We start from the raw sequence: 23,547 nt of genomic DNA on the forward strand, positions 1-23,547 counted from the left end.
AATTTCTACCAACTGACAGCTGACATTTTTATGTCTTAAGTACAAAACAATAATTCCTTCTGCTTAAGCACATATAAAACAAAAAAAGCACTTATGAAAACAAAAAAAAGCACTTATGAACAAAAAAAAGCACTTATGAACACTTTTTGGTGAACTTTCTTTCTCTCCATTTCAGGAATAGAGTTCATGATAATGTGTGGAACAATTTTAAAATGACTAGATCTTGATAGATCAACCCTAATAAACTAATACCTCTATTCTGAAGCAAAAAATAAAGTCCTACAATTTTCACAGTGAATATAAGGGCCTATTAAAAGTGTGAGTGTGTGTATGTTTTTTTAGGCGTGTTTAAAGGTTTGTGAAGATTGTTATTCTAAACAAGGTGCCTCTCTAGATCTAGATCCATGACTGACAAACTAAAAATAAATATATGCATGTAAGAGTGGATTGAGTTGGCAATAGTGATGCTTCCTCTTTCAAACTGTACTGCGGAGAGGGACATTTCATTTGAAAAAAATTTATATATGTGGGGGGAGAGGGGGCTTTAAAGGGCAAGGAGATGGAAGGCTACAACTGATGGGCCTAAGAAGTGCTTGTGCACACACCATAATAGGGCTTGGATTGGATTGAAGGATGGAAAAGACCAAAATATAGGGGCTTATAGAGGGCTAGAAAATTATGTCAATAGTGTTGTCATGTGGGTTGGTTTATTGATGAATTTAAAAGTGTTCAAGGCAATATATATAGATATATAGATAGATATAGATAGTTAGATAGATAGATATGAAAATATTTTATGTATAGAAACTTGTCAGTAAGCATTTCCTATACTCTTGGAGTTATTTGTAATGGATGATGAGAGCATGTGCAATAAAAAAAAAATTTTGTTTAAAAAACTTCATGTGAAAGGTTTGTAAATATTAGGTTTATTTTAGTGAGAGCATTGACAGCCATTTTGAGAACTTGCATTGAAAAAATCATAGTATGATCTTTTTTGCCTGATCAAATTGAAATAAATACAAGTTTAAATTTGAACTAACATTAGAACAAAGTATTTTTTCTTTACTTTTGTATATTTTTTTGTAAGTTTGGACAGGTATACATTTGAAAACTAATCATACACTTGTCTCTATGTGACAGTTTCAATCCCTCACTTGTCTCTCTATGTGACAGTTTCAATCCCTAACTTGTCTCTATGTGACAGTTTCAATCACACACTTGTCTCTATGTGACAATTTCAATCACACACTTGTCTCTATGTGACAGTTTCAATCACACACTTGTCTCTATGTGACAGTTTCAATCACACACTTGTCTCTCTATGTGACAGTTTCATTCAGAATGCAGCACACACAAAAGAACTCTTACAGAAAAAAGAGAGGGACAGTGACAGAGTTGCCTGTATCCCTTTCATTAATGCAGAATCTAAGCAGCAGCTCATGGAGATACTTTACTGGAACACTTGATGGTGCTTCACTTGTGGTCAGTAGATCTGGAGATATGGATTTTCTATACAAAATGGTCAGTTCTGAATTATTTTATTCATTCATTTTATATTATGGTTGTTTATGGTTGTTGATTAAACAGTAACATTAGTCACTCTGTGTTTCTTACATAAAGGTATTTCAAAGGTTGGAGAGACACCACTCAATAAATACTTTCATAGCATCCAAAATAAAAGGAATATAATTTTTGTACGCCATATGCACACTAATTCTCAACGCACACAATTTCTCAATCTTAATGAAATAAATATTTATTTATTTTGACTAGATGTAGTAATTTAATTTGTAAGTTACTTGAATAATTTATTAATATAGAACATCTTCAGCATATGATATTTTCTTTTGTTTAAAGAACAGTAAGTTTTTGTTGTTGATGTTTTGGTTTGTTTTTAGTTGTTTCTTTATCTTTTGTGAGTGGCTTTTTTATGGATTCTGTGGTTTTTTTTTTTTTTGTCTTTTGTTTTTTTTTTGTTTGCTGTTTAATCTTTGGTATTTTATAATTAGTTTTAATTTTACATGCTTTTTATAATTATTACTACTGTTTAACATTTGGTTGATCTTTTTTTTATTTAGCTATTTAATTTTAGATTGAAGTTCTTAATATTTGCGTCTTATTTTCAGCCTGTTCTGGGTTTTATTTGCTTTTAAACTTTTAGTTTTTATTGTTTTTTTTGCTGTTCATTTTCTGCCTGTTGTGGTTTTTATTTGTTGTTTAATTTTCTATCTTGCTACTATTAGCTTTTCAATTTATACTTGTGTGGGTTGTTTTTTTTTTATCTTTCATTTTTGGTTCCAGTTGTTTTTGTTTGATTTTCATTTTTGGAAAGTTAATTATTTATTTTGCTATTTAATTTTCTTTTTGTTGTTTTTCAATTTCTGGTTCTTGTGTTTCTTCTTGAATTTCTTTTGCTTTTTAATTTTTGGTTGTAGTTGCTGTTCATTTTCTGCCTGTTTTAGTTTTCATTTCAATTTTTGGTAATTGCTGTTTTTTTGTACTGCTCAATTTCTGGCTTTTTTTTTTTTGTTTTGTTTTTTTTTTTTTTTTGGTTATTGTTGTTTCTTTTTGCTGTTTAATTACTAGCTGTTGAGGTTTTTATTTGCTTTTTAATTTTTGGAATTTCATACTTACTTTTCTTTTGAAGTGACTACATTTATTTAAACATTTAATTGCCATTTAATTATTTGTTGTGTTTTTTTTGTGGTTTTTATTTGCTTTTATTTACGCATTGGGCAGCAAGCTGTCTCCATAAAGATCTGTCGTTCGCAATGTCTGAAGCCTCCTCCCACCTGGTGTACACTGTTCTGAGGTCCTTCATGAAGGTGTGGCGCCAAGTAATACGAGGACATCCCTGTTTTGTGCTTTCCTTGTATTGGCCTCCATGTTATTGCAACTCTTGGGTATACATAAAAAGTACCTGACATTAGTAACCATCAGCCAGTGAAACAGATGACCATTATATCATCTGCCCTATACATCGCAAGGTCTGAAAGGGATATTTTACTTTTACATAATAACAAATCCTGCATATCTCATCAAATGCTTTTGTTTATTCCTTGGTGTATTTTTATTGCATCTTCTGATACACTGTGTGTATTGATGGGCATATAAAATGTGAAGGTTTTTATTGTCTTTTTGGTTTTTAGTACGTAGCTCATGCACATTTATACGAAGTCACACACAATTATTATGTCTTTCAGGGTTTCTTTGGCAAAGGCACTTTGTCTAGGAGTGAGCCAAATTTTCTTGAACGTCAACATAAAGTCACCATAGGTCTTGATCCTGCAGACAAGTTCATTATGTCCAAACGAATGTAAGATTTTGTTGTCTTGTAAAGTTATTTATTTTTTGTTCTAAAAAGTATTGTCAAAAAATACCAGTTTGTTGAAAGAAATCTTTTTTTTTTAAATTCCTTTTAATTTATTCACACAACATTTGTACAAGTTCACTCATGACTTCAGAAAAGTATTCAGGTTGATGTTTACAATGTTTGAGTAGCTCTCACCACCAGGGGCGGACAGGGTATCAAAATCGGCCCGGGCATTACCATATAAACTGGCCCACAGATAGCATGTCATATATTTTCGGTGAAGTTTTTTTTTACCCCACTCCGAAATTTATATGTGTATATGTAATTAATCTGTCATTCTTTCAAACGTTTTTTTCTACCCTAGAATACTCTCTTCCTATAAGTAGTGGAAAGACGTTACACACCGCCAAAGGGCAGTTAGGGAGTCCGGGGGAGCGCTGTGAGCTCACCTTAGTGCGTTATTTTAAGCTTTAAAAATGCATATTCTGAGGTATCTACAGTGCAATTAGCCTGCTACTCTACCACTAAAAGAAATCATAAACCAAATCTTCTATTCAATGGAGTCCAGCGACTGGTAGAAAATGGTAAAATGCTTTAGTTTTTGTATTGAAGGGGGAGGGTAACCACAAAACCCCTTTTGGCTACGCTCGTGAAATTTGGTGACTAGTTTGCTTAAGTTGGCTGCACTGGGGCAGTAAGTAAAGTTTCCCTTTCAGACAATGGGTCTGAGGCAAGTGATGGTTTGAAGACCCTCCCCTCCCGGCTACGCCCATGTGTTATATTATAGGTGTAAGCCTAATTATCTACAAAATACATAAAGTTTGGTAACACATCGAAAACTGGATGTATGCATTCATAGAATTACATAATGTATTCTATTTATACATGTATGTAGTCTGAAAACAATAAACAATGCAATAGCAGCTTAATGAGTTTGAAGCTTTTTGGTATTACTTATAAATTACAGACGTTTCTTCAAAAAATAAGATTATCAAGTATTACGCATTTCATGTGTCAATCTAGTCATGTATGTTGATCTGTGACTTAAAATATGCTAAATCATTGGTTTTCCTGGCTGACTCAGGCAACCCATTCCATTATAAGATAAGAGATATTAGAAGGGTTAGAGAGGCACTTACTTAATGTGAAAAGCTCTTGCTTCCTCCTAGTACATTCTCAAAAACGCGATTTGTATAGGAATAAACCATGACCCATTATTTAAAATATAAATCTCCTTTCATTAAATATAAGATGTGACAGCTTTATATAAATTATTGTAATAATTTTCATCATTAATGACTTCATACTAAGTTGCTCGACCGACTAACCCACTCTTTAGTGGAGGAGGTCTTATCTGAGCCGGTAGATTCGAGGTATATCTGACATGATATTTGTTCTGCGACAACTACAAGGAAAATGCAAAGAGCAGAACCTAAACCTGTACGCTGCCTTTGTGGACCTCACCAAGTCTTTCGACATGGTCAGTCGTTATGGTTTGTGGAAGATTTTGGCCAGGCTGGGATGCCCACCTACTTTCCTATCCATTCCTAAGCAGTTTCACTTGGGACGAAAAGGCCAGATTAGACACAATGGTGACCTGTCTGATCACTTCCCAATAGAAAATGGCGTGAAGCAGGGCTGTGTACTTGCTCCTACTCTATTCGCTATCTTCTTTGGCATAATGCTGGGTCAAATGAGGCAGTGATTGCATGAAGGCATCTACATCCGGTTTTCGTTCTGACGGCAATATGTTCAATCTTCGACGTCTACTATCCCATACAAAAACAACGAGATGGTCATAACGGAGCTTCTCTATGCCTGTGATTGTGCCCTGCTAGCTCACAAGGAACATGATCTCCAGAACGCGGTAAATGAATTTGCATATGCTGCCGCCTCGTTTGGTCTATTTATAAACCTCGGGAAAACAGAAGTCATGTTCCAAAAGTCACCTAATAAAACATACTTAGCCCCAAGGATTACCGTAAACGGACAGCCCCTTAATGTGGTAGACCACTTCACATATCTAGGTAGTATAGTGTCAAATGACGCCTCACTTTCAAGGGAAGTTGATAACCGTCTGACCGGGGCCAGTAGCGCTTTTGGACGCCTTCAGGCGAGAGTTTGGCGGAACAGATCGCTCCGCCTGACTACAAAAATCAGTGTCTACCAGGCGGTGGTTCTCTCAACCCTTCTGTATGGCTCTGAGACATGGACACTGTACAGGAAACATCTAAAACCTCTTGAGCGCTTCCACCAAAGATGCTTGCGCTCTATCATGGACATACGGTGGCAGGACCGCACTACAAACAGCGAAGTCCTTGCGAACGCCGGTATGGACAGTATTAGAGCGACTTCTATTGGTCCGACAGTTACGCTGGGTAGGGCATGTATCCCGTATGGGAGAAGAACGTATGCCAAAGGCAGTCTTTTTTTTTGGTGAGCTAAAGGTGGTCGACGTAACAAAGGCACCCCACGGAAACGCTTCAAAGACCAGCTTTCCTTGGCTGACATAGATGAGAGCACCTGGTTGCATGCAGCCTCAGAACGAGACAGCTGGAGGTCAGTCACGAAGGCCACGGGATACATATTTGAGACCAATAGAAAATCTGCTGCTGAGGACAAACGCAGACGGCGAAAAGAAAATCTAAATCGACCACCTGCGGACAATGGTTATGTTTGACCTGGATGTGGCAAAATATGTAAGTCTCAGCTGGGGCTGCGCAGCCACGGGAAAAACTGCATTCCTCACTAATCTTCAGACTCGAAGACTAGCCTTATTATTATTACTAAGCATAAGTTTGCCATTAATTTTAATAGTATAAAAATTGATTTAGATCTAGATTTATTTTTTAATTAAATAATTTTTTTGTAAGCCTTAATTGTAGTATTTTTAGATATAGGCTATTAAAAATAAACAAAAAGAAACCCATTTTTTCTTTTCAAATCGCAGAAAGTAGAGCTTTATACCCGTATTGAGCTGTGAATAAGTTGGGTGGTTTGCAATTTCGCGGCTGCGTGTATGTGTTAAAGTTAATTTATATTAAGTATTGTTAAAGAGCTAATTGTCGCGCCTAAATTTTTTTTTTTTTGCTGCGTTATATCTATGTTTTCTAACTTAACCTCTCTCATCCCTCTTTTTGGTTAAATTTTATTGGAACCATTAAAAGACGGGGGAGGGAAGGAGCAAAACAAAATGGGAGTGCCATCAAAGGCCCATGCTGACCAGCAAAATGAATAGGCCAAACACAACCTCGAAGACATCAAAGTAGTCAATGCCGCTCGTGCATTGCAGAAAGTATGGTCTAACATTTTGCAAATGATAATACGTACAGTGTATAGTGTTTTTTTTTGTTGTTGATATTCTAGTTGAATTTTAAACAAAATTAATTGTAATAAGAATTTAAAAAAAAAAAAAACAAGAAAACTTGTTTGGGTCTTTGTGTCTTGCTGCTGTCACTTTTTTTTTTAAAGTTGTCTGCATTGAATTTTTTTTCTTTGGCCGAACCAGACCGGCCCATTTGGTACCGGCCCACTGGGCATTTGTCCGTTTGCCCATATAGCCAGTCCACCCCTGCTCACCACAGTGGTCTATTTCTACTGCAGTGGTTTTGGTTGCTGATTCTGCTGCACATATCTTAGGTGCTACTTTTGTTATATACAGCTCAGATGTCATCTCTTTTCACACAAGTATTGAGTACTACCTCCCTCATACATGTATCCTGTGTTGTCACACAGGCTTTTATGCGGAGGTGTTTATTCTGTGACAATTATAGCATGCCCTAGCTGTTACAATTGTATTGGATGCCAGCTCTGCCTCACCTTTCTCAAATACCACACCTTGTCAGGGGGAGATATGGCGAGAGTGAATATGTTACTTTGATATTTTGGTATGATAGTTATATCCATTGTTTATGTACCCCCCAGGTTATGAATGTGAATTGTCTTGCACTTGTTACAAAACGGAATGGTTTAGTCTTCTTTGAATGTGGGAGAGAATGTGTCAGCTAGTGAGGTCTTTTCCCCAGTCCAGGAAGGTTGGACTGTTGCTTCTTGGACAGGTGTTTGTGTATATATTCTTCTTGTGTATAAAGTAACATTTCTTGAGAGTTGTTATAATTGTGTGCTTTATTAAATATTAAAGTATAATTGTTATTCACAGATACTTGGAGTTGAAGTGTGTATAGTAATAATTGTTACTAAAAGTAATATTTAATTGTAACCCCTAACGAGCCAAGCCAAGTAATAAAAAGGAATCCGACACACCTGTTACAATTGTATTGGATGCCAGCTCTGCCTCACCTTTCTCAAATAACACACCTGTTACATTTTTAAATATTTTCTTATCACTTATTTTTGCATTGCATAAAAATAAAAAAATTTTAAATTGGTTCTAGTTTTTGTTTGTAACTTGCTGCTTTGATATGGAAATGTCCCCTTTCTTTAATTAATCTCCGATGTCAAATTGTTTTACTTATTCAATGAGTGCTTTGAGTGTATCTTATTGACAGAATATGCTACTTGTTTCAACTCATTAGTTGAATCAACACCTAATCTGAGAGGAGTCGCTGATCCACTTTAATTGTGTACTCAATTTCATGCAACACATAAGTTAAAGAAGGCAATGCAAACAAGAGAAGATGTGTGCATGTGTGTGTGGGTAGTAACTCGGTACCAGTGACATGACATGGGTCTACCTTCTTGTCCAGTTCATATAAGTCATTCAGGTTTCAATCTGCCTACAAAACTTTTATATTTTTCTTTGTTAGTAAAAATAGTGACATTAGAGTGACTTTGTTTCATGTTCAAGTATAACCTTGATATTAGTAATGTTTTGAGTGGTACTTCATAATACACTACCGCTAAGTGTACTTTACCCCTAAGTAAATTTTTACCTTTACCTATCCCTTAGTCTGTTGGAGCACCAGGCAAGATTTGTCAACCATCTTTCTCCATTCCTCCCTTTTTTTTGCCTTATTTAGAACCTCTCTCAATGGCAGGCCTGTCCATTCTTTAATTTTGTCCTCCCATCGATTTTTCTGTCTGCCTCTTCTTCTTTTCCCTGAAGGAAGGTCTTTGCGAGCCCCGTAGATCTTGTAATGTGGCCAAAGGTTTTAAGCTTTTGTCTTTTCACAATAGCAGGTCATCATGGGCTCCGATCGCTACAGTAACCCTGTCTCTGATTTCTTGGTTAGGGGTTAAAAAAAAACACTATTTCTTGTATGTACTGCCTGTAAACTTATCTTAATTTTATCTTATTTTTATATTAATTTTTTTCACAGCTATCTTCTTCACAAACAATGCAGACAGTTATCTGAGAGGACATTTGACCACCTGCCAGCTATGTCCTCTAACTACCATGTTGCTGGTGACAAGCAGCATTGCCCTCCAGAGTCAACAGTCCCTTCTGAAGTGTTTCCTAAACTGACATTCATTTTAGACCAGTTTTCTAGGGTCTGCAATGAACATATAGCATCTTATGTCTGTGTATCTACAAGTGGATCACAAAGTCAGGTTCACAGTTCTGGTGTCCCTGTATCTGGCTCTGTCGTTGTTTTAGACAGTGATGAAGAAGGAGTTATTGAAAGTAAAGAAGTTTGTGACAGAAAGAAAGAGGATCAACACATTGACCCTGTGAACATTTCATTGAACAAACTGACAGCAGACAGTGAGTCCCATTTATCCACTACTACACAAGAAACAGTGAACCAACTCTTGTGTTTTCCCTATAAGTCTACAAGCAGCAGCTTTGTGGTCATGCCAGCGACCTTTGCTTACAATACAATCTCTCAATCAAAATACACACCTGCTTTTCTGAGATTTTTTTCTTTAGACCCTATCATGCACTTTGACTACAGTCTGGACGATTCATTGCTACCAACTGGCTTCACTATCCCAAAGATGAATGTCCATTACCAGAGGATATATCCACCTGTTAGATTGAGCACATCCTTCACTTCAGTCACAATGTTGAGTCAAAGGTACACTCAGTTACCATGGGCTGCAAGTTCACAAGACAGAAAGTTTGGGGCTAAGTTTAAAAAGACTTCTGAAGGATTGGCAAGTAAAAAATTGAAGACATCTTTAAGGAGTAATACATTGGATCCCAAACAGAGAACACATGCAGCTCAAACAGACTTGAAATGTCCATCAGAGACACAAAGTCCATTAGAGACTCAGTTTACATTAGATATAAACTCTCATGAAACACAACCTGAGATAAATAGAGAGACTTATGCTGAATGTGAGACTCAAGCTCTGCCTGAAACACAAGGTGATAGTAGGATTCTAGCAACCGATAGTTTAGCAGGTCCAAATGATGATGTAACAGGCCCAGCAGATAGTTTGACATGTTCAACATTCAACAAATCTGGGGATGCCTGTGAACATATAAGTTTAGATAGCAGCTCAGATCTGGAGCATTCCCTTAGTCTTCAGGATGAGCAAACAGCAGACCATTTAGTTATAGGCAACTCATCAGATGAAGAAAATCTTTATGGAGAAAACATGTGGCAGCCATGTCTAAAAAAGGATCCATTTCCTGTTAAAGAAACACTTAGACTTACTCTTGAAGAGGTGAGATTTACTGGACTGTTTATTTCTATGAGTTGTATTTCCTATTTGTTCAATTTCATTGACAATATTCCATTTGTTTTTTCCAGACATTTTTTCTTTCCTTTGGGCTTGGATGTTTACATGTAACAGATGCAGACCAGGTGAGTTGTCCTTAGGACATAGTGGATTGTTCTGACTGATTTATTGGGGACACTTTTGCAACATGTGCACTCCTCTTCACAGGGTCGGCAACGGGCACATCTAGATTTGTCCAGAACCAAAGTATGACCTATAGGGGCAGGTTCCTGTTCTGCACTGCACTATTTTCATTGTTCCAACCTTTTTAGCCTCCACAATGGATCATCTTGGTTGGGGCAGTGCATGTGTTGATAAACTCCTCTGGCTTTATCAGATGCATCCCTGGATTTCAACCATGTACCAACTCTCTTATGGCATTGTAGCCTATTTGTAAATGATTTAATGGACCTCATTCACCAATCGTAAACAAACAACATTTAGCCACGTGGTGCTTTATCTCTTCTATATAATTTACGATCTCATGTTTAATTCATGATGGTTGTCACGTGACAGTTTTTTTTTCATTGTTTTATCAATAAGATCACATGACTAAATGTTGTTTGTTTACGATTAGTGAATGAGGTCCATTGATAAATATCATGACATTTATTTTGTTGGACAGTTGTTGGCGTTTTTCTCATGGAGTTGTATTGTAATAATGCTTATCTATGGATGCAAGATCGCCGGCTATAGCCGGCATGCCGGCAAAATCGAAGTAAAAAAAAAAAGCTACTCTGTTACTATTATCATAGAATTAAAATGACATCTTGACTAAATCTAGATATCTAGTATAAATCAGTCTAAGTACTCTAAGCTACTATTAGTTAGAAGATCCAGTTAACTAGTTCTATATTTGGTAAGATCTACTGACTACATACACTACTCTGTCAGCCAATAAATATTTAGATCTATTAGATCTTTTATTTGAAATAGAGTTAACTTTTAACATAGGTGCTACAAAGTTTGATTTATACTAATATAGTAGTAGTAGGTAGGCCTATCTATGTGCATATTATATATATAAAAAAATGAAAAATTCAAACATACATGTAGATTATAGTAATTTAAGTATAAGCTAAAAAGCTTAGAATTTATAGTTTGTATTTAAAGATATATAAACATATAGTGGTAAATGTTTTATATATGTCCTGAAGTGAAGATATAAGAGGCATCATGCTTGCAGGTTTTTTGGGGTTGCTGACCCCCCCCCCCCCCCCCAACCCCTTTGCAGGCAAAATGGGGCTCTGTTGCTTGCATCCATACTTATCAAAGACACTCTTTGTCTTTGATAAGCAGCATTACAATACAACTCCAGGAACTACTTACCAAATGTAATAATTTAACAAAAAAAGACTGCTTGTAGAAGGTAATAAGATATGAATCCTAATCCAAGGGATTGTTTGATGGAATGCTTGTCTCACTTTCATAGCACACTAAGTCCACCACTTGAGTTCACATAAAACGAATAACTTCAACTCACAAAATTCAACTAAAATTTGACTTGTTTCTTCTAATGACAATTTCAACTAACACAACTTGATGCACTACCTCAACTGACTGACTTACATTACAACTCCAACTAACTTCTTTTAACTAAGACAACTTGACGTACTATTTCAACTCCAACTTACTACTGTCGACTGTTCAACAAAAAATTGTTTAACTAAAAATTCTCCAATTAACTTAAAACTCTTGAATTTTTCCTAAGGCCTTACTTCTGGTCCTACCTAACTCATGTTCAAATTTTCAAGCTCTGTAATATATCACTTAGGTAACAATAAGGTCCAAAAAGCTCATTATTTTGAGTGTGTGACACACTCCCCTCTTTTACTAGAGCATCAGCTCATTGTTCCCCAACTGGAATGGGAGTTCACTGCATAAAATCTACAGCTCCAATCTATTGGTGCATGTTATCTGCGGCGCCAAGAGCTTCTTCTACCAATGGTTACTTCCGCCTAAGCCACTCATGGCTTTGAGACAGGATTTCGAATCAGTTATTGGATCAGATGCTGTGATGTTTCCTTTTTACTGAGTTTTTCCAGGCATGTTAGAAAGTTTTATCGCTCTTATTTCTGGGCCAAGGCCTTTCATAACTGACCCCATCTGTATAGAAATTAAATGCACACATTTTTTCTAACACCATTTGCTTGGACATGTTTGGGGGTATATATCTCTTGTTGACATCTTCCAACCATTTTAGTGTTAGGTTAATAGGAGAGGGCTGGGCACACACCTCCATGGAGGACATGTGCTAATCCTTCCAAAAACTCACATTTACCTCATGGTATACAAATAAGGTTCATTTAGTCATGTGTTTTTCTCTCCACCAACTTACTAAGGTATGGGTCATTAACCCTGGAAGGCACGACATGGCCTAAATTGTGCCAATGTGCCTAAAATCAAATCATTAACCCTGGATCCAGTGCAGTGAGCACTGCTCAGGCTGAGAGGAGTTACAATGGACATAATTTCTGCAGTGCTTGATGGGCTCGTCCTATATTCACCACAAATAAAACATAGTCTGTCATACTGCCGCCAGATATCAGGAGTAGCTTTAATGTCTGGCCCTGATTTAGTTCTCAAAACCATGCCTGTCTATGCAGTGCACTGGATCCACAAGATGTTTCTTAGCCTCACCCATAATGACTGCACTGATTAACCTAATAGCTCCTGCTGTGGTATAGTGCATCTTTTACAGTTCCTATAGCAGACTAATCTGTTGGTTTAGGCTAGCAACAGTTTAATAAACTTTCCTTTATGAAAAGCTCATATCTTGTCTCATTTAGAATGAGAACTTGAGCCTGGTGACTATTTGTTTTTTGGTGAAAACTGGAGATGTGTATCTCTTTTTTATTTTTTAAAGAATTGTTCAAACAGACCCCTAGCTCCACTGTATAAGCCCACACTGGGGAAAATAAGTATTTTGGAAGCTTTTTTTATTTGATAGGTATTAAAAGTATACATTTTTAGCGGCCCCTGTAAGGGGAAAAGCCCCTATTAGGCTTGTGCAAAATGTCCATCTGTCACACTCAGATCTCAAAAACTAGAAGAGAAATGAAAGATATTATTTCACCATGCAATGTGGCTTGAAAAGTTTATGTGCAAGGGCTACTTTTGGTTTTCTAAAAGCAAACCGTTTAGTTTATAAAATTAATTATGCAAACGATTTATTCATAAAAATACACCAATTCTAAAACAATTATGTAAATGTAAAGGAGGCAATGCTACAACATGTTAACAAAGAATGATGGATTTTTGTGTATTTTCAGTATCACTAAGTCAAATATATTTATAAAATGTACAAGAAATGTTCACAACAAATGTAAATATTAGTTAAAGGTGTTTTTTTCTGATCAACTAGATGCTAAAATTAAAAGAAAACATTTATGTTTGTTTATTAAGGCTAAGAATGCACTTTGTATGTAAATATGATGCACATTTTTTAAAATGACTTTTTATGCAGGGACTTTCATGCAGCAGAAGAGTAACCACGCGACATGATATGGTGCTAAACTAAGTCCTGAAACATTTTTTAAATAATCAGATTTAAAAAAATTTTTGTTTGATGCCCCCATCAGGATAAAAGTTGCTCTTTTTTGTGTGTTTTGTCTATTGGTCAGTCTGTCCGTCACATTTATAAAAAAAAAAATAACAACACTAAATACTATTGAAAATCTGATTTAACCTTTAAAGTTCCTTCCAAAACATTGCAGTAGTTTAAAGGATATATCTCCAACATAGAGGAATTGAAGTAATTAATTGAAAATAAAATAAATGAGAAATGGACGAGCTCTCATCCAAATCACAAGAAGGATGACGCTTACTATAAGCTATCCGAACAAGACCAACATCTAATCTTTCGACTCAGGACTGGACACAACAGAATGCAACAACACATGTACCGAAAGCTCAAAATTGGAACCAGTGAAATCTGCCCATGTGGAATGTGCCGACCACATCCTCCAAAACTGCTCTCTTGACCAAGAGGCCCGTATAAGACATTGGCCCCAAAACACCCCAATAGAAAGAAAACTATATGGAGAGCTCCCTGATTTGAAAACCACTGCGCAGTTCATCTCATGTAATGGTCTAGTCATCTGAACACTCCAACATAACAATGAGAACGAAGAAGAAATAAAGGATATATAATAGATTGTTCCGGATGTTTTTGTGAAAAACAAATCAATGCCAACGAATGTTTGTTTGCTCTTCTAACTTATATTACATGTAATTTCCATGCTATGAACTATGAAGAACTATGAAGTTGTTCCGGATATTGTTTTATAAAAACAAAATTATGTCAAACGATTATTTGAAATAGCAACATTGACTTACATTTACATTACACTTATATTCTTGGACAATAAGTCACTATAGTTTAATTATCGATATCCAATTGTTCCGTATTTTCAACTTAAATTTATGCCAAATGGCTTTTTTTTTTTCAAAAATATCGACAATAGGTTGTTCAGGATTTTAAAATAAGAAAGTAATTTACTAGAAACGATTATTGAAAAACACTTTTTAGAATTATTTTACATTGAATTTTCTTGCTGAAACATAACTTTTTTTTAATCTGTAAAGGATGTTCCAGATTAGATTTTGAAAAAGAAATTCCTCTAGATTACTTAAATTTTCTTACTAACTTACAAATCGTTGCCTAAATTGTTCTGAATTTTATATGAAAAATCTACTAACACAAATAACTGTTTGAAATCCCTATTCTAATAAATAAAACAAATAATCTTCTTCTCATTTACGAATATCAGTTGTTCCGGATTTTTATGAAAAACATTCAAACTCTATTGGTGTAAAATCGCACTTCTGTTGTACATTATAGTTAATTTTCTAGCTAAACTTTTAAAAATCGTATTATTGTTAATATTATGTTCCGATTTTAAAGGAAAATAACTTCCTAACACCAAAATATGGTATAAAAATCTCTCCTCAAGGCTAGGGTACATCTAATTTTCATACGAGACTATTCAAAAATTTAATTAACGGTATTAGATTTATCTAGAATTCTCTTTTTCTCTCACTATATATACAAACATCCAAACAATCTATTATAGATACTTAAAACTATTGCGATGTTTCGGAAGGAAAATTAAAGGTTAATCAAATTTTCAGTAACCTTTATTTTTTTTTAGATATTAACATGACAGACAGACTGACAAATGCACAAAAAATACAAAAAATGTATAGAATATTTATAATATCTTTAAATGAATTCTATTAGAACTCAATGCACTAGAGACTATGAACCCTCGTTAAATCTCATGTCAATAAAAACATTTTTTGTTACTGCCCATTGTGACATAATGGATTTTGTTTCCTTTGACGTCATAAGGAATTAATTCTTTAAATGAAATGCTAAATGAACTCACTCTGTTCACCAATGTCTATGAACCCTCAATAACTGGCTCGTATCGATGAAGACATTTTATTCTAACTAGGCCGTGTGACGCAGTGGATTTTTTTTCCTTTGACATCATATGGAATGAATTCCTCAAAAGAAATGCTAAAACAACTCGGTATAGTAATGTTTATTAAACCTCGTAATCTGACTCATATTTTTTAAAGGCTTTAAAGGATTTAAATCTAATCTAGATTGTTTTACAGTATATCAAGAATTTTTAACTAGATTTGGATTTATATTCTAATTAAAATCGTTGTAGAGTCTAGATCTAGAATTTCTAGGTCTAGCTTAGACTGATATAGACTAGATCGATATATAGAATTTCAATTTCTAGATTTAAAGTGTAGATTTTTATTTCAAAACGTCTAGATCAATATTGCAATGTTATAATAGTGTTATAAACCTGGTGGTGGCACAGATGGGGGTAGTAGTGTGAGTGTAATCAGCCGACGGAAATCGCCCCAGGCCAGCGCTAGACGAGCGGTAAACCGTGACGAGTTACGACGGTCAGCCGAGACGAGTGTCAACATGACGGTTCGGGAAGGATCGGCGTTGTGAACAGAGCTCAGGAGCGTCACGAGGGATGTAGTCATGTGATGAAGTCCCAGGTTGATTGTTTGTTGTACATGTTTCGGATGTTCCTTCAGAGTTGAAGATAGTTTACTTTAAGTCCAAACCTCCCGCAGGACGACAGGGGATGGGAGCGGGCAGGATTTGAACCAGGGGCCATCGATAAATTCGAATGACAATCAAGCACTCAAACTGCAAATTTTTTTTACAGCGGCAAATTAATCTTTGAAGCATTTTTTTTTTTTGACCATCAAAATTAAATCACGTCTTGAATATTCCTTGCGAATAGGTGGATCCGACAGGGATCCGACTCAGACGGGGACCGCCTCTGAGTTTGTGTGATAACACATTGATAACAAAATTGTAAGTTTGTAATCTTATTATTTAACTAGACATATCATTCTATTTTTTTATATTGTTTATTTATTAGTATTAGATCATAGTTGTTTTGTTTTTTTCTAAATGTTTGTTTTTAAGAATTTTAAAATTCAGAGTTAGATATTGGGACTGGTGCTGGACTTGGTCACAGAGAAGTTGTGGCTAACAAGCCACAGTTTAACTACCTTCTAAGGGAAGAACATGTGCATTGTATTCTGAGAAGAGGTCTTTTTCCTAGGAGGAACTTTAGCCCATTTTTCTTCTGATAAGTTCCCCTTAATTGAGACCTTAGGACAGGTACAGTGGCGTAGCATCCATGGTGCGAAGGTGTTCAATGAACCCGTGCCCACGACCCTTTGGGGCCCTCAGTCTGTGGTGTACCAACTATGGTGCAAAGGGATTTATTACATTTGGGCCCATGACTCATGACTAGTTGGGGCCCACATGTACCCTTAGGGATAACACCAAACTGGAATATATAATTGCACTTTCGTAAAGGCGATTAAAATTATAACCTTAAAAGCCTTCTCAAAATATTCTATGTCTAAACCTTATAGTAAACGTTAACTTCAAAACATTAATTAAACCTGAGTCTTTATACCAGCTGCCTAGACTGCTTAGGTATATAGGTCTGCTTTATTTTATTAGGTTTATTGTAATGGTGGCTAGCTGTAATCATGCGTTGGTGGTGACAATTGTTGCCAGATCATTTTACAACAAGCTTATATCAACTTCTTCTGTCAGTCAGGTCAAAGTGTGTACACGTTATTTCTCCTACATCCAACCTTGGATCAAGCTGAAAGTTTGCACAATCGTTTCTTTTACCTGACAATACGAGAATCAATTTAAAAAATTCACCAATGAGTAAATTAACTATTGGTAATTAATTGTTTTGTTTGGTATTTCCAACAAAGGAAATTTTGGCTGATTGACACGAATAAAAAATTTTGACACAGTTGCAAATTATTCAACTTTCACAAAGCTCAATCTGTTGTGTGTTTTTTTTGCTGCATTCTGTTATATCACTAGCAGATCGGGGTATGAGGCCCTTATTGTCTACCCCGACCGGACTGAACCAGATAGGCTCTCTGGTCCATGCGGCTACGCTGCATGCTCCATGGATGCCGAACTTACAGGGATAAATAGGGCGTTCGAGGCCATTAGGGTCCGAATGCTCCAACGCGAGACTAGCGCCACTACGGTGGTGTTGGTCACTGACTCTTGCTCCAGTCTCCTAGTTATGGGTGGCGGCGGGGGAGGGTCGCCTGTAATAGAAGAGGCAATCGGCGCCGCAGATAACATCCGCCGAGCTATTGGAGCTGTCGTTTTCATGCAGTGGGCGCCTTCACATTGCGGCGTGAGGGGCAATGAAACGGCAGACGCCCTCGCAAGGGAGGGTGCAATGGCAGCCACACACCTCGAAGCACCAAGCACGTACTTACAAGCAACGGCACAAATCCGAGCACTCATTCATGAGAAGTGGTTAAAGTCCTGGGAGGAATCCGACAGAGCACGTGGTGTCTGACAGCGCATGCGTCACCCAGATCGCGACGATCCATGGTGGCGACTGAGGAGATCAGAGCAGTCAATAGTTGCGCAGTGCAGGACGGAACACTGTCCTATTGGGGCATACTTTGCCCGGTTCCGCACTAACTTTGACTCCCGATGCCGTCACTGTGGAGAGACCGTCGAAACAGTGTCGCATGTCTTGTACGAGTGTCCCCAGCTCCGCAAGCTAAGGGGGGACTTGCCTGTGCAGTCACTCGACTTGTATGGTAGCTATGAGGCACTACGCCGGACGGCTAAGTTTCTTGCCAGAGCACTACGGGAGGACTAGTCCTTCCTGCTCTGATTTTTCAATAGGAGTTCATCTCAGGTTATATCACTAGCAACATGTGTAACATAGTTAGTTGCAATGTGGATCGTTAGAGACTGACCTAAGGTAAGGTGGCTGAAACTTGGATCGTAGTTCAAAATCACACGTGTACATCTTCGTTTACTTCTTTATTTAAAATTGATATGAATAGTGAAATAGTGAACAGAAAAGCAAAGCCCCACAGATTCAAAACGAGATATCCCAAATTGTGATGCCAAGGCTGTGATGGTGATTTCAATACAAGTGGATCGTAGAATGGCCCCAAGCATTGCTTCATCAATTTATTCACCGTGCTAACCACAACTTTTGCTTGGTCTTAAATAATTCAATTGTTCCCTACATGGGGGTCATCAAGGAATGATTTGGCTCTAACTCTGCCAATGAGATTTACATTCAATTTGTGTGTGTGGAAGGTGTGTGTGTGTTTTCATTGAGCAAAAAGCTGATGATTAGTTTTCACTATTTCAATGTTTATAATAGGACACATACAATATTTAGTTCTTCATTTGAAACGCTTTAAGTGGTTTGATTCTGTTCAGAAGTTGTAAAAAAAACATTGCAGTTGAAGACACTATTACTTGATAGAGTCCTAACTGAATATAAACTTAATGACATTATATTGTACTGGGATGTCTTTTTCTAAATGCATTCAGATTACTCTTTTTTTTTTTTTGAATTTTTTTTAATGGAAAAAAATGTTTTTTTTAATTTAGTTTTACATTTTTAGAAGAATATCAATGCACTTATCCAAAATTGGTCTATTTACATAGATCTAGTTCTAATTCAAAACAATAGGTTTTCTCTAGTATCTAGGTCTTAAGTTTCTGTCTTAGACCTAGATAGATTTACAGTGATTGGAATCATTCTAAATAGATAAGATGTCTGGATGTAGATTCTTGAATTTGACTACTTTTGATCTAGAGCTTGAATGATTGTCCCATTCTATTGGATATGGAATGTTGGCCACCAATTTGAGCCTTGCCTATGTTTATTCCCTGCTGTCTTCCTGGAGTTTTGTAGTTTTGGATCTATGTAAACCTAGGCATAATAATGCATCATTTCTGAAAGAAATTGGGTTAGATCTAGATCTTTCCCCCTGGAACTGAGGTTTAGACTCTTAGATCTATAGATTCTAGATTAGTCTAATACATTTAGTAGCAGGTCTATTAGATCTAGTAAGATTAGATTTACAGATTAATTCCCTAGACTAGATTAATAGATAATTGACATTTGTTGGGTATTGCATATTTGGTTTCTACTGTAAATCTAAATCTTTACAGACACTTAAAGAGCTTTTCCCTAATACATTGTTTTACAGAACCTGTTAAACTTAACTCAGATGTGGCAACAGTTTCAGCAATTAAAGGACCAGTTTATCCCGCATTATGTTGTCTACCATTATTTCCGAAGCCAAGGTTGGGTGCCTAAGTCAGGCCTGAAGTTTGGATGTGACTTTAGTAAGTTCACTTTAGACTTTTATTTCAGTCATGTACTTTTAGCTGTATACCAGAAGGTTGACATGTCACTCAGTAAACAAGATCTCTCTACCATTAACTTGTTCATAACTTTCCACTTAAAATTATGAGTAAACAAGATCTCTCTACCATTAGCTTGTTCATAACTCTTGAATCATGATCCACCATTTACAATCTTTTTTTTTTTTTTTTTTTTTTTTGTTGTTGTTTTGTTAAGTTCTGTATAGAGATGGCCCACCATTCTACCATGGCAGCTATTCAGTTCAAATCTTAAGTGTAAAGGATAAAACAATGTTAGCACGAGCTGATGGATCTCTCTTGAACCAACACATTCATAATTGGACTGAACTGTCTGGGAGGAACAGAGTTTCTGATCACGTAGCTAAGGTTGTACTTGTGTGTCCTAACACTTGGTTGAATAATAAGTGCTCATTTCATCACTGTGAATCATTATCTAAATGCATTAATGCTGTGTCAGGTGTTTTTTCCCTGACTGTGTGTTATTTTTTACTTAGAATCAAAGCTATATTCCACAATAATAGAATATTGATTCCTGAGGCTTTAATGCTGTAATATTTTTTCCCTCAGACTCTAATGCTTTGTTATGTAATATGGCCTGAAGATGAATTAAGTCAAGAAGAACTTATGTCTCCTAAATGTCTGGTCAAATTTAAAGTCAAGGTTAGTTGATTTTGTGCATTTTAGCAATTAACTTTATCTTCTTCTAATAAACTAATAGAAACAGATTTTTAAAAGATGAAACTATTTTTGAACTAGAAGTTCTCTCCATAAATAGGTTATTGATCATCTTTTAATACATAGGTTCATTGATCAGTATTGCAGATCATTGATTGGTTACATTACTTCAAGTATCAATATAATTTTGTCAGCTTTTCAAGCTGTTTCAATTGTTCATTAGCAGCCCTTGAGAGCTGTGCAATTAGTTCAATGTCATCATCTTTATAAAGTTAGTGGAATTTAATCTCAGGATATTTTCTTGGTGCAATGAAATTAAATTCTTTTGTTTTTGTCTTTAAATCATGCACCATTTTTATAAGAATACTTAAAAGACTTGTCTAATATTTATTTAAAATCAAATAATGGAGACATTATATTAAGATGGGAAAATTCTTTTTTCAGTAACATGTAACTATCTCTCTCTGTGGCATTTTACGTCTCGAGAGACGATCTTTTCCCTTTGCAACTTCTTGTGTGACTAAAGAGGCCAATCCTTGATACACAGCTGCGATCGCAGGTTGGGCAAATATAATCACCAAGCGCCGTTGCATTTTCACCCTTCTTTCTGCTTCTGTTGTGTATGACATCTGCAATCTGTGACCCTTCCTTTATGCTCTCTCTCCATGTGGATCTGTCCAGTGCCACCTCTTCCCAGTTGCTAGTGTCGATTTTGAAGAGCTTCATGTCGCGTTTGCATACATCCGTATAACGTAAAAGTGGGCAACCAGCGGCTCTCCTGCCTTCTATTAGATCGCCATACAGGATGTCCTGTGGAAGTCGACCTACTGGCATTCTACGAACGTGGCCAAGCCAGCCAAGGCGTCTGCTGCTGATAACAGAGCGGATGTCCAGGCATCCTGCTCTATGTAGCACTTCCTCATTGGTTATCTTATCTTGCCACCTTATTTTAAAGATCCGCATTAGGCATCGGAGGTGGAAGACATTCAGCTTTTTTTCCTGCCATGAGTAGGTTGACCATGTTTCACTTCCGTACAGCAAGGTGCTCAACACACAGGTCCGGTAGACTAGGGCTTTAGTACTGCTAGTCATCAATATGTTGTCCCAGACTCTTTTCTGCAACCGTGACATGGTGGCCATTGCCTTGGCTATCCTGTTGTTTATGTCTTTATCCAGTAGAGTGTTGTTGGATATGATGGAGCCAAGGTAACAAAAGTGATCAACAATTTCTAGTGGTTGGCCATTAATGCTTACTTGAGGTGCAGTGTTTGTGTTTTGGACAAGTATCTTAGTCTTGCTTTGACTGATGTTTAAGCCGAACTTCTGGCAAGCAGCAGATAGTTTGTCAACCATGGACTGTAGCTGAATATCAGAGTCAGCCACAATAGCTGCATCATCAGAATACAGGAGTTCCCTGACGAGTAGCTTCCTAACCTTGGTTTTTGCCCGCAGCCTTGATAGGAGAAGAATATGCCAAACAGAGTAGGTGCGAGCACACATCCCTGCTTGACACCACTGCAAACCTCAAAAGGTGCTGATTGGGCTCCATTGAATTTGACAGTACATTTAGTTTCCTCGTGAAAACACTCAATTAACTTCAGTAGTTTGGGAGGGCAGCCTATTTTCCTCAGGAGTTTGAAAAGGCCACTTCTGCTGACTATGTAACTATACAATTTTGTTATTTGTCAAATAAAATTTTAAAAAAAATCTATGTAATACTAATGTATGGATTTTCTTGTGTCCAAGATACAAATAATGTACGGGAATGTTTATTTAAAAAAAATTAGGAATGCATCTTGAATGCACATAAACGTACACATTTTTTTAAAAGGCAGTTATGTAACATAAAGCAGCTGTTTAAGTTATATTTAAGTTATATTTAGGTTGACTATTTGCAGTGCAAGGTCAGGGTTGTATGTTGTTGGCATATAATGACAAGTTTATTTAAAACCATGATGGTTTTTTATGTAAGCATTAAAAATAGTTAAAGATGATACTAGAATGATGGAAGAGATAGTTTTTAAAGACTTGCATATTCAGTTTTGAGAGAAATCTGCGACTAGAGGAAATGAATTTAAATTGACTTGTACATTTATGTAGTGTGTATATTATTCAAGTGCTTCCAAGTTCCATAGTACAATCTTTTACATTTAGGAAGGAAGATTTCAGTTTTGAGCTTATACTTTGAAATAGTATCTCTGGCATCACACTAGCTCTGGTCTAATAGAGAGAGTTAGAACATCAGAAACCCATTGTCTGATCAACACAATGTCATTGTTACATCAACCAAGACATCATGGCAATCATCTGGCACTCTAAAATATATCGCCACATCTGGCATCTCGGATAAAATCCTTTTTAATTGTATCTTCAATCAATAAAGCAACGTTCTTCAAGTTGGAATCAGCAATTTACTGTGTGTCATAACTTAAATAGTATATGGGTCCACGTACATTTCTGAAAAATTCTGATCTTGTTTGAAAATAAACAAGTGTAAGATGCTGACTGACTGTAATTTGAAAGCACAAGTGCAAACAAACACTGGTACTTCTCATTGGCTACAACTGTGGTGAAATGTTATGATGAAAAAGAGGATAATAAAATTTTAAAAATATTAATACAATTACTTGTTGTAATTCCTCAACAGGGAGTGTAAAGAAATGAAATGGAAATGTATTATAAGTTTAACTGTAAATTAAAAGACCTTATACATATTAAGCTATCATATTTGTCTAATTTGTAAGAACATAGGTCACATATATATGTGTGTGCGCCCCCCCCCCCCCCCCCCCCATTTTGGAATTTTTTAATGCCGTCTAAAATAGAAAAAGGTTGCCACCCCTCCTCTAGGATAAGATAGCAACCAAATAGGGTAAGCATTTGAGAACTAGGGGACAACATCTAGCTAGTGAAACAATTTAATCTTGACTGAGAACAAACCTTTGCTTTTTTGTTTTATTACTGCACTTATATGATGAAAGTTTGCTTTTATGACCTAATGTGACACAAGCTTACACACATACTCTTTCATGGAATTAGCTTTCAACAGAATATAGCATTTGGGCTATGTAAAAGCACAATGTATATCAAAACCATAAAAGTATTCCAGAACCTGTGCATGCAGGCCATTAGTGCAGTGCACTTCAACAATAGCATTGGGGAACCACAGCTGAAGTGAGTCATGGCTGCC

General features: G+C 36.4%; 1 protein-coding gene across 2 annotated transcripts in view; it reads left to right on the forward strand.

Moving 5' to 3' along the window:
* LOC106050487 (uncharacterized) overlaps window positions 1-23,547 on the forward strand; it is a 40,795-nt gene that overhangs the window by 5,200 nt on the left and 12,048 nt on the right. Inside the window, exons 2-8 of one of the 2 annotated variants that reach the window (XM_056015920.1) lie at window positions 1,331-1,521; window positions 3,204-3,316; window positions 8,593-9,886; window positions 9,973-10,026; window positions 19,505-19,643; window positions 19,879-20,048; window positions 20,250-20,342. In XM_056015920.1, the coding sequence (XP_055871895.1) occupies window positions 1,342-1,521; window positions 3,204-3,316; window positions 8,593-9,886; window positions 9,973-10,026; window positions 19,505-19,643; window positions 19,879-20,048; window positions 20,250-20,342 (2,043 nt within the window). In that variant the 5' untranslated portion in view covers window positions 1,331-1,341. Of the gene's footprint in view, window positions 1-1,330; window positions 1,522-3,203; window positions 3,317-8,592; window positions 9,887-9,972; window positions 10,027-16,221; window positions 16,296-19,504; window positions 19,644-19,878; window positions 20,049-20,249; window positions 20,343-23,547 lie in introns of those variants that run through there. The other variant, XM_056015921.1, reaches the window with a different exon arrangement.

The sequence above is a fragment of the Biomphalaria glabrata genome, chromosome 17 (assembly GCF_947242115.1).
Source record: "Biomphalaria glabrata chromosome 17, xgBioGlab47.1, whole genome shotgun sequence".
NCBI classification, from domain to species: domain Eukaryota; kingdom Metazoa; phylum Mollusca; class Gastropoda; family Planorbidae; genus Biomphalaria; species Biomphalaria glabrata.